Here is a 12,780-nt window from a genome sequence, read left to right as displayed (position 1 = left end):
TCGGAATTGTCTCACTACGTGGCGCTAGTGTATATGTAATATTCTTAAATAAGCTGTATCTTGCGCTGCTGACTATCTAGAAAGTTGCGGTTTTCGCGAAGGTTACTCAAATGACTGCCACCTTCAAGATGTAAAATGTATGGTATATAAAATTGTGCAGAATTGACTCAACTGACGGCGCTAGTGTATACATGATTTTTTGTATTTGCCATGACTCACGATCTTGGTAATACAAGAAGTTACTTTCTTTGGAAAGGTTGTTTAAGTGATGGTGGTTATTCAACTAATTGGGAATTTAGTTAATATTTGGCTCGTTACTCAATTTGTTTGTAGGCAGTGAATATTGCTAGAAAAAAAAATTAAGCGTTGAGCGTTCAACTTTTATAAGAATGCTACATACTTGGTGAACGACCAATGGTTAAAATCACATTAAAATAAAAAATTTAAAAAAAGAATACTACATATATACTAGCGCCGCCGGTTGAGTCAATTCTGCACTATTTTCCATACCACCTTGAAGGAGGCAGTTATTTCAGTAACCTTACCGAAGACCGCTACTTTCTAGACAGTCAGCAGCGCAAGATACAGCCTATATAAGAATATTACATATATACTAGCGCCACGTAGTGAGACTATTCCGAAATACTATATTCCAATGAAAACCCGTTGATCTATTGAACAACTTTGTCAAGAAACACCAACGTTCTATACGGTCAGGATCACGAGTTATTCCATGTTGGAACCAATTAAGTCAATTCCCATATGCTACGTAGATTCCAATAAGGACGTTCGACCTTAATGAAATTACTCGAGACCGTCCTTATTGGAAACGTTCTTATTCGAAACTGAATAATTCGGTGAACTGCTGTATATATTATAATCTAGCTGACCCGGCAAACTTCGTACCTTATTCGATTCAGAAATATATCGTGAAAACTACCATAAATTTTCACAGGTCATAGTATTTTCTACAGCAATGTTTACATAAGGCTTGTTCGCGATAAAATTTGGACACCCCTAAACACGCACAATTTCGGAAATACATTAACAATGAGTGAAATATTTTACAGAATGGTAGACGTATGTCTGTTCTTTCTGACAATATAACACTTGTTTATATTACAAGCGCTCAGCGTAAAATGGCGTAGCAGGTGCGAAAAGCAATTGTGTGCGGTCGCAATGAAAATCCGGATCTCTCGTTAAGAAAACTTGCCAAAAAGCTTAGATTTCCTCCAAGCAGTGTTCACAGTGTTTTAAAAACGTTCGATACTCGCTTGACAACAGCTATGAAGAAGGGAAGTGGAACAAAAATGGATCTGAGGAACCACCAGAAATGTGCGAAGGTAAAACAAATATTACGGAGGCGAGCAGATCTTTCTGTACGTACCAATAAAAATGCCGCCAACATTCGTGCACACTTCTAAGCAACGACAAGGCATGAAGTCTTTCAAGGTGCAAACTGTGCCAAACCGTAATGATGAGCAAAATACGACTGCCAAAACACGCGCTCGTAAGTTTTATCGCGAATATTTAACGAAGTTTTCATGCGTTATAATGGACGATGAAACGTATGTCCTAGAAGACTTTAAACAGCTTCCTGGTATGTCTGTTTACAGTGCCATGAAACGGAATGGCGTTGCAGAGCATTTTAGGACAAAGAAAAATGCCAAGTTCCCCAAAAAATATTTAGTATGGCAGGCCATATGCAGCTGTGGTCGAGAAAGCAAAAGTTACATCACTGCGGGAACGGGTAATAAGGAAATATACCATGAAAAATGCCTGCAGAAACGATTGTTACCGTTCCTACACAGCCATGATGTACCCTCACTGTTTTGGCCTGATTAGGCATCCTGTCACTGCGCCAAAGATGTTTTGGAATGGTATGATCCTAATAGAGTCCATATATTGTTACGCCCCATCGAGCGGTATTGGGCTTTGGTGGAGAGAGAGAGCTGTCCCAGCACAAATTTGGACTTGAACCTTCCCCAGGGTTCATCGAGGAGAGATATATAGATTATAGAAAAAGGCTTTGTTTTTCTTCCGTTATTGTGATTTTCAGAAAGCAAACAGATATTACGTGACAGAAGAGGGAGCTGATTAGGACGGGGACGTGTACATAAAGGGGACGTGAGTATAAATTTATGTCTCGCCATAACTCTGGAACACCTGGGCGGTTTTTCATCAAATTTGGCTAACATGGGAAATTGCTTGCTTGCAGCCTTTAGTAGCCGACACCCGGGGTGGCTCTTGCCGTATAAAGCATTCCTCTCCATTATACTTGGTGCTGGGCACCTCTTTGCCAATTCGTTGCGCGTCTCGATACACGCAAGTCGGCTTTAGCTGGTCGAGCCATCTAGCACGTTGGGCCCCTCTATTCCTGGTGCCGGTGGAATTTTTAAAAAGAACGGATTTCACTGCACAGTCGTCCGGCATCCTTACGATGTGACCGGCCCACCGTAGTCTCCCAACTTTCGCCATGTGTACGATAGGAATCTCTCCAAGCAGTGCCTGTAGCTCGTGATTCATACGCCTCCGCCACTCTCCGCTTTCCGTTTGTACTCCGCCGAAAATAGTCCGCAACACCTTTCGTACGGAAACGGATAGTGCACGTATGGCTTCCGTAAGCAAAGTTACTGTCTCAAGTCCGTAGAGGACTATCGGTCTGATTAGCGTTTTGTACATCGTCAGCTTTGTGCGGCGGCGAATGATCCTAAATCGAGGCGTCTTGCGGAGGGAAAAGTAGACTAGATTTCCAGCTTGAATGCGTCGTTGGATCTCCTTACTCGTATTGTTGTCGGCGGTGACCAGAGATCCCAAATATACCAACTCATCAACCACTTCCAGTTCATCACCATCAATAGTCACTGTACGTGGGAGACAAACGTTACTTTCTCTGGAGCCTCTTCCTATCATATATTTGGTTTTCGACGCATTGAGTTGTAACCCTATCCTGCTAGCCTCCGTTCCGTTCCGTCATGTGAGGTTCAAAGACGTAAAAAAGACTTTGTCTCGCTTTATAGGGTTTATCGAAAAGATAGATTTACAAGTGGCTAGTGGATAACGAAAGGGAGGCGGAGCAGACAAATGGAGTACATACATTTAAATGAAGAAAAAGGGTTTTGTTTCCTGCATTATGAGAACTTTTTTTACAATAACAGATGTACCTGTGGCTGAGAGATAAAGCAGTTTCGAGTGAGATCGGGCAACCAGCTAGTTTACAATATTGTTGAAGAAAGTATAGTTTAATCTTTAGTATTTATGGCTTTGTAGAGCTGCAATGTCTGAATTCTGCTTATGTATTCTTACTGACCTGGTTGTATAGCTTTCCTTAACCAATTTAGGGATATACCATCATGTGATTATTTTTTTCTTGCGTGATTTTTAGAAGGTTCAATACTCGCTAAACAAGTGTATTAAACTTAGATTTGAACTAATGTTTAATTAAAAAATGAACTAAAAAATGCATTCACTTTCGATGATATTTTTTAATTCAAGTGCTGGCCGCGACTACGTTTGAGGTAGTCCCTGTCAGAGATCTGATTTGTCACCACTTTTTCAAGTATTTTGCAATATTGTTTTTCAATTCCATCCCAGTCGTTGCTGGTGTAGCCGCATAGCAAAAGACTTGACGTAATCGAACAAAAAGTAGTCAAACATTTTCATGTCTTTGCAAAAAACCGTCTCAAACAAACTGATTTACAAAAACAAACATTCCCTTCAACACGGTCACATTGGAAATGTGATTGTTTTGTTTTATTCTGCTTTTTATTTTCTGTAAATACAACGGATTGGCGCCACCGCAAATCAAAGTTCAATCAGCTTTTTTGTTGATATGCTCGTTTTGCCTTTCTACTATATAAATATATAGTATAAAGGTATAGAAATCACTTGGAAAACCGGAAATGGAAAGAAGGTCCTGCGGGCCGAATGTCATATACCATTCGACTCAGTTCCGAAAACTGAGCATTTTCTGTGTGTGTGTATGTATGTGTATGTGTGTGTGTGTGTGTGTGTGTGTATGTGTGTGTGTGTGTGTGTGTGTGTGTATGTGACGCTTTTAATCTCACTCACTTTTCTCGGAGATGGCTGGACCGATTTTAATGTTCTTAGTGTCAAATGAAAGGTCTAGGTGTCCCATTGGTCGCTATTGAATTTCATACTGATCGGACTTTTAGTTCAAAAGTTATGTATAAAAATACGAAAAATATGGGACTTCATTATCTCATAGGTCTCTTAACCGATTTGAACAAAATTGATTGCATATGAAAGAGGAGCCTTGCAAACCCTTAACTTCCAAATTTCATGATGATTGGACTTGTAGTTTGAAAGTTACATAAAGAAATGTGAAAAAATAGTATTAAAACATATTTATGTAACATATAAGCATTAATTTAATGAAAAACATCACACATTTTATGATTATTTGAAAATTACTGCTGAGATCTATCAAACGAAACCGAGTTATTTAAAATCGGACGGTTCATTCAAAAGTTATTCAAACTTTAACACTTAAGCACCGTATATTAAACCGTTAAAACGTTTGAAATCAAAACATATCAATCAAATGTTGATTGTATTCAATGTATGACATGTGTGTGATGTATGTATGTATGTATGTATGTATGTATGTATGTATGTATGTATGTATGTATGTATGTATGTATGTATGTATGTATGTATGTATGTATGTATGTATGTATGTATGTATGTATGTATGTATGTATGTATGTATGTATGTATGTATGTATGTATGTATGTATGTATGTATGTATGTATGTATGTATGTATGTATGTATGTATGTATGTATGTATGTATGTATGTATGTATGTATGTATGTATGTATGTATGTATGTATGTATGTATGTATGTATGTATGTATGTATGTATGTATGTATGTATGTATGTATGTATGTATGTATGTATGTATGTATGTATGTATGTATGTATGTATGTATGTATGTATGTATGTATGTATGTATGTATGTATGTATGTATGTATGTATGTAGTATGTATGTGTGTGTATGTGATGACAATTTGCATTTTTTAAATTTGCAATGAAATTCAAGAAAAGTGAGAAACATGTCAATTGTCTGAAGTTTTTAAAGCCTCTTTGTGGAATACGAACTCTGAAATCAAAGAAAAGAAAAAAAAACTTCGATACTGATGAAGCCTGCACGTCGTAGGCGAACTACGTATCTGTTGCAAATAAATATTAAATAGTGGGATTCAATTGAAAAGTGTTTTCTTTTCTTTGATTTCAGATTTCAATTGTCATTTTCTTCACTTGCTGTTATTCACAGTTGTACAAGAAAAGCAAAAAGCAAAGAACAGAAGTTAATTTAAGCATGTAGATATAGTGGTATATTGGATTAAAAATACTAGTGAGTTGATTTTTCCAAATAAATTTATACAAATTTCAAACAAATTTTGCGCATCAATAGATACTCTTTTCAATCAATAGATACTAGAGCTTAGAAATGTTACATGAAAAATAGGAAGTAAACGTTGCACGGTAGTAATTTTGTAAGATTTGTTTTCGTTAGTGACATTTTAAAGGACAGATGTCTTATGTCATGTATCATGTTTTAATAAATAAATCAAAAATGACAAGCACTGGACATCATATCGATCATATTTCCCATTCTCAAGCATGTTTATGGCGCAGCTTTTGCACTATTTTTCGACCTCATCTTGTTTTCCTAACCCTCTAACATTGTAAAAACGATGCGATTAAGCTAATCAAGACTATCTTTTCATGAAAGTACATTCAAAAGAAGCTTAAGTTTTGATTTTCATGCAAAAATAATTATTTGAAGGAGCGCCAGCTAAGAAAAAGTTCAATTTCTCTTTTTCATATCTAATGCTCTATTAAGTTATTTTTTCTAATTCAGATATATTGAAAAATTCAAGCCAAGCAAACTAATAGTAAAATTTTGAGATTAATCATTTTGTTGTCGATATCCTTTTTCTTCAAAAGCGAAGTATAATAATAATTTTTCTGAACTCTTGTTTTTCAAAGATGCTAACTTTTGAACGTATGGTATTAATATCAAAATATCAAAAAATCTGCTATGAACACATATTTCATATTGTCAATTCAAAACAAGTTTCGTATGTGGCTCTGAAGCCCGAAAGTTAAGGCCAACCGATTATTAAAAACTAAACAAGGTGTTCATCAAGTAACATAAATGACGCTTACAAGTATTTACGCACCCAAGGAAAGAAAATATAATTATTCTACGCAATACGTTGTGAATTTTACTGGCAAATAAGGATTTTGAGGAATACGGAACGGATATGTAAAAATATAGACAAGTTAATTATAGCTGTTCCTGCGAAATTAAATAATGATTATTGTGGCAGTAGAAAGGCTAGATCACGCCGCTAGGTGGATTAATTCGGGTTTTTTTTATTCTTCTGGCTGTGATTGGTTTGTTCATTTTTTTGTGCGCCGCAATAGTTGCGTGATTTTCATTGCATTGCATTAATTTTGACCCCTCCATCATTTCACCCCGGACAAATTCTGTCAGTGCTGGAGCCCAACAGCCGTACCGACATAATACCGATCGGAATTCCCCGGAATGGAATCACTTTCGCAATTCCGTAATGCATTGCCGGCGGCGAAATGTTAAGCGATTCATTAGCTGCGAATTTGAAATATTTTGTTTGCATTTCCCTTTTTTTCTGACGGTTTGCCCCATTGTTTCCCGCTTCGATTGTGCCACGAGCGAAGCGAAGCGGAAACGAGTCGATATTGAATTTTAATTATTATGGACGCGAAACCGGGACCGTCGCCATTAATGCTGCTCCTGCTGTCTGGACTAGCTTATCAAGTGTTTCAATTATTCCGTTCGAGTTTGTTCTAACTAATTGTGATTGACTGTTTCTGTTTTACGTTCTGTCGTTTCAGCTGTCTCAGTCCACGTTCGGCATACTTTTACGAATTTCCACCCACAGGTAAGTGTCTTACTGTACTGGTATAAGGCTCAGTTCCACTCATAACAGGCAGTGCTATGCCATACGTTTATAACGATATACTAAATATGAATTAAATTGTGCTTCTTCCACTTGAACAGACGGTCGAGAGACGAGCAAAAAGCGTACGACGCTGGCACGACTTTTGAGAGGATTAAAGACTGTTAATAGACGTGATAGATCAAACCCAAATAATGGCAGCGGCACAAGCGCACCGAGCAGCGTCGGCACTGCGACGCAGGCAAGGGTAAGTCAATATGTTCCATGTTCGTTAGTCAACCTAATAAATGGGCAGGCTTTTCTGCGTTAATTGTATATATTTCGAGCGAGTATTATACAGTCTTGCTTGCACAGCAACGGGAAGTTATTCCCGTTGGCAAAACGAAACTTCCGCTTCGTTGGACGAGAACATAACGAATTTAAGCATTGCTATCAAATTTTTGCGAGAATTTATCACTGCTAAGCTTCCCGTTTTAACTACAGCTTATTATAGACAGAACAGAGCGCTTATTATAGATTAAGTTAAATCAATCATTTGTAAATGTCTTTACAAAAATTAAAAATTCTATTAACGGATGACATGATACGATGCCTAAATCATGGGGCAAAATTCATGACAAATGAGTTCAATTGGAGCCTTAAAAGAGCAACTAATTAATTCATGACTTCCACCACATTTCCTGGCATTAGACTGCAACAAACATAAACCAGGAAATAAAAAAAACTGTTTGCCAGTATGGCTGTTCCACTCGACGAAATATGGGCTATCATAAAACACATCCAGCTTCTGTCTGCCTGGCAAACGAAGCCATTCTGCAACGTGAAAACCCACTTACAAAGATGAGATATCGACGATCCACACTGGCTGCTGCAATCAGCCCCAAACCACCCCATTCCATTCCATTCCGTTCGAACGCCCGCCCGCTGTAGGCAACGAGCATTTCCCTGGCATCTTCTGGCTGCGCTGGGAAAGTCTCCGCTGTTTACAGCCATTTCCGCTCGCTCCAGACCAACCAACCAGACGAACGCCTGTCTCTGCAGCTAACCATTGTCCTTGTACACGTTCTCCGTAGTCCGACAGCGTACTGGCGAACGGAGCTCGAGTGGAATTCCGGACCTACATGCAATCTACTAGCTGTGGCCTGACATGGTCTGCAGCGAGCGAGAACTTCTGCACGTATCATCTCACATTAGTGGCTCAGCACGGGCAGAACAAAAAGAAGTCTACGCCGGAACAACGCCGAGTAGTCGATCTCTGTAAAAGATTTAACCCTCTTGAGGCCAGGTGCTTCGCTCGCTACGGTAGCAGGATTTTTCCTCCCAGTCGTCGGATTATAATTTCGTCCGTCAGATTGCCGATCGTCTCGTGCGAGATGTTACTCCGTGAAAAAAGTCCTTGCGCCAGGACACTTCCCTCAGACGGCGTCGGGGCTTTGTCGATGACGTCGATGCAGCTGATGCGACGAACACATCGCTGTGTCAAGTTAATTGCTTTGTCTCTGGCTTGTACATTCTTGCGGCACTCGTCAAGAGCACAAACAAATAGCGTTATGCACCCGTCATTTCTTTTCCCCCGCATGCCGCATCTACGCAGCATTCATCAGTGCACTTTTCCGTGACAAATGAAAGTAAAAGGACAGACCGTCGCATTGTTAAACGAACGTCTAGATTGCTTCTCCCAGACACTTGAATGTGTGTGCAGGTGCTCATCTGAATATCACTGTAGCTAGTCCGGGGGGAGAGGAAAAGTCGCTAAGAACGGCCGAGGGGGTTCGCCAACGCATCTCTCTGATTGGCACGTAGAAAAGCTGCTCCGACAAGGATCCATCCGTTCTTCCTTTTTACCTTAGCACGTCACGTCGTTTCGATTGCATCCTGTGTCTTCCGCGCGGCAGGACACTGCAACATGCAACGGCCTCTAGAGTGGGGCCCAGGTTCATGGCCACAAGGTGGGAAAAGTATGTACATACACATCGGGAATCGTGACTTGAATGGTTGATGAGTAGCTTTGAAAAAAAAAACAGAAAAACAAGAGGGTTCGGTTGGAGGGAAAAATCCAGTGTGTGCGTCGGTCTAGCATGAGATAAGTCTTTAGAGCTCTTTTGAGATTAAAGTTTAAAGTTCTCAGCATTTAATGTAGTTTTACACAGCTAGTTCTTTAACATTTTCTTTTTTCTTGCATTTAAACTCAACAGACGATATAATATGTTTTCTTTGCATTTGTTTATTAAGTTAATTCGGTATACTCAGCAATTAATGGTCCAATTTAATCATATTTAGCGCCATCTGAGCATACATTACTTAATAACCTTGTAGGATGCCATACAGATGACGCTGCTACTAAGACTGTTTGATTTTTTTGGGAAAACTCAATGTCACAACTAACGCAATTTTTCGATATTCTCGCCATGACGAAGTTTTGAGACTGAAAAGGGTCTGATTGTCACCTGATTTTCAAAAATCCGTGCTGAAGGGTTTTACACAAACGTTTACCATGTTGGATTTCAAAATACGCAAATCTTTCAGTCTAATATAGGGTGTCGTGTACTGATAGTATATTTGTCAAAGCACTTGGGCGCAAAGCGAGAGAGTGAGGGTTAGTGTCTCACTCAGTAATTGAACTACGCAATATATGTTTGACCCCACATCGAAGTTTCGCAATCCAGTCTACCATTCTTTCTCACCAAACGCTCCTCCACCTTCAATAAAAAAAAGATTTACGTTGGACCACGACAGCGTCAAAGACAAGTAAAACAAAAAAACTAATATAGTTGTTAAAAAGTAGTTATGACAACTGATATCTAACTGATTCCGGTCATATACAAGTTGTTGCAGCTAGAAGTGTTAAAATTGTGTTACTTGAGCCTTCACGTCTTGTCTCGCCCTACAGATACTATCAACACGTTTGTTTCGTTACTTTCTTCCACAATTTCCTTCGTCTCTTGGAAAGACTATCGTTAACCTAAAAATAAAAAATAAGAAAACTTATCCAATTTAATTCTACTATGTGTTGTGTACACACATAGTAGAATTAAATTGGATAAGTTTCCTTATTTTTTATTTTTAGGTTTCATATTCTACTAAGACGCTCCAAAACTTCAGTCAAGACTATCGTTATAAGAAAAACTATTCAAATATCTGACTTCATTCATAAGTCAAAATAAGTAAAATATATCATGCAATATATCGAAAACCACCCACCAAGTTAGATTTCAAAATGCCGTCTAAAATTGACGTTTGTCTTCCAACTGTCAGACACTTTCCAAAAAACTGAGATGTTTCTCATCCAAAATATTGAATATCCATCGGCTATTTTGAGTTTCAAAATGGAGTCAATCGTAAATTTTTGATATCTGACTCGTTACCAAAAAATGATATAAAAGACCAAATAGCTGTGCTCATGCAAAATATCGAATAACCATCCCTCATTAATAACACGGAGCATAAAACGTATCGTTCTTTCAAACGTGTTATGCCCCGTGTTAATAGTGTCGTCAGTTCTTACGTTGGCGCAAAAAAATGAAGTTTAAAGCTTACCATCCCTCATGTTGTATTTCAAAATGGTGTCAAACATCCATTAACTGATGGCTTTTGTACACCGTCGACCAAATTGGATCATAAATTGACCTGATCAGATTGACCGTCACCCGATTTCCAAAGAGGTCCATATTCATGTTTTATGACGCAAAATATATGCGATAATTACATGTGGAATAACCATGTGCTATGTTGGATTTCAAAATGGTGCCGATAAACCAGTTTTAATATTTCCATTCCCATTTCATTTTGTCCTACCGTAAGGTTATAATACACTAGCTGGAGTTTTATTGCATTTGCAGCCCCCGCGTATGGGACTGCCGCGGATCCACCTGGAAGAGGGGAATCCGCGAACTTAAATCTAAAGAAACCAAACAAGCATGATCTATCTCTAGATAACGACTGTCTTTATTGAAACTAAATTTACAAACAGGAAACTTAAGACCAGGTAATAAAACTGCTGTCGGTAGGCTTCGTTGGAAATTCCATGATTGTGAGCATCGGTCCGCCTATTTATGCTTCGTCCAGACGGTGTGAAAACAGGCAAACGTCCTGCCTATGGAATGCTGATATGATGATGATGGACATTAGCGAGATGGGCGGCAGGTAGTGGCCAACAATAACATATCCCTTTAGTTTATTTGGCGCATAGGTAGCAAGCGCCGTTAAACAAAACAAAATCAAATTAAACCTTATGTTGTGAATGGGGGTTTTCCCCGCCAGAAGGCCGATCCTTCAATCAGCTTATCGTAATGCATCTGGGGAATTCATATCACACCGCATATACTTTAAAATACAGGTAGGCAAAATAAGGAAGAGTGGCGCTGCATCTCCCCCCTCTTATTGAGCTGCAAGACACACGTCTTGCAGTGGTTAGGTGTTTGGTGATATCAGTTAATGCCTTCCTGGTGTAGTCAAGTCTAAATAACTGAATGGAGTATGCTGATATCATATAGCTTGACCAGCGATGTTCGTATATATTGTCGTTTCTCTTATTCGCTTCAGGTTTGTTTTTATTTCGTTAATTTTAATTTGATTAATTTGATGATGTCCTTTTGATATTGACCTTTTTGTCTGCAAAACCTTCTGCGTTGGATTTTTGATTTCGCCTTTTGAAGCAATATTGTTGCCGCCTATGACATAGTTGATAAAACGTTCTTCTCGGTAAATGGTGCTGGTATCAACTTGATAATTATAATAATTATAATATGTATTCTCGTTTGACATTCCTTTTCGTTCGCTATTTTTGTTGTCATAGTACTTTGCCATTTGCTACTTCTCCCACTTCCGTTGCCTTTCGCTGCTTCCGGTGATCTAGCATTCAGCTCGTCGGTGCCTGGGTACGGCACAACATCCTTCCCTTGCGGACTGCAGAGTCGTTTTTTTTATCGCAACGCTTCATTTTATAATTGTACTTATTTTTCTATCACAATATAGCATTTGCTCATGAAAATATACATTTTTTTTGTTTGAATTTCTTAAAAGTGTCTAAAAGTGGCTGCACGCTTTGCCAAAATATTAATCGCTACTGCGAATGGGGAATTTACATTGTCATTAAATCTCTTCTAAATTCATTCCAAAAATATTTTTAATCACTTAACTGTACCTACTCGTTATATTATTTAACGTGAAAGGCTTAACTATCAACTAATAACGATTTCTTTTTTTTTTGTTTTTTAAATATAACATGACGTAAAAAATGCCATTGAAGTTGTAGTATTTCTACGTAATGTTGCATGTTTCCTAGACAAAGGTTTGCAATATATTATTTAATATAAACCATAGTATTTTAGTGTCAGCTACGACAACGTTATAAAGAATTTCATATTATAATATTTTCTTCGCTTTTCCATAATTAATCATCAACAATCATCTCATTTTTTTTTTATCCACAATGCAATTTTACTCTCTCTATGTTCGATAGTCACTGTTATTATTTTACTTTATTTATTATCTTTTCCTATTATAAATACTACTGGTCTTTTGATTTTTTTTTTATCAGATTACAAAAATATAGAAGAATGGGCAAGTTTATTTTGTATACTTTCTAGCTATGCAGTTTTAATGAATAAAAATAGGCAAATGTATATTAATAACTTGATTGAACATAGGTTCATAAGAAAGTGCCCACCGGCGAAATATTTCTCATATTTTCCCATATTGTTTATGTATTTAGTCATTTTCGGTTTTTATATATAGATTATTTTTCATTATAACGTTTTTATAAGAGTATGCATTGAAATTTTGTTTTTACTTTTATTAGTTT

The 12,780-nt window shown here is 37.9% G+C and overlaps 1 protein-coding gene across 1 annotated transcript in view; it reads left to right on the top strand.

The window, feature by feature from the left end:
- The window catches only part of LOC128738627 (uncharacterized), a 420,925-nt gene that overhangs the window by 313,820 nt on the left and 94,325 nt on the right, over positions 1-12,780 (top strand). The window contains exons 5-6 of the mRNA XM_053833956.1: positions 6,913-6,959; positions 7,079-7,224. Coding sequence (XP_053689931.1) covers positions 6,913-6,959; positions 7,079-7,224 — 193 coding nt within the window. The remainder of the gene's footprint in view (positions 1-6,912; positions 6,960-7,078; positions 7,225-12,780) is intronic.

This window comes from Sabethes cyaneus, chromosome 1 (genome assembly GCF_943734655.1).
Source record: "Sabethes cyaneus chromosome 1, idSabCyanKW18_F2, whole genome shotgun sequence".
NCBI lineage: Eukaryota > Metazoa > Arthropoda > Insecta > Diptera > Culicidae > Sabethes > Sabethes cyaneus.
The sequence above is the reverse complement of the archived record's forward strand: the minus strand, read 5'-3'. Positions and strand labels throughout refer to the sequence as shown.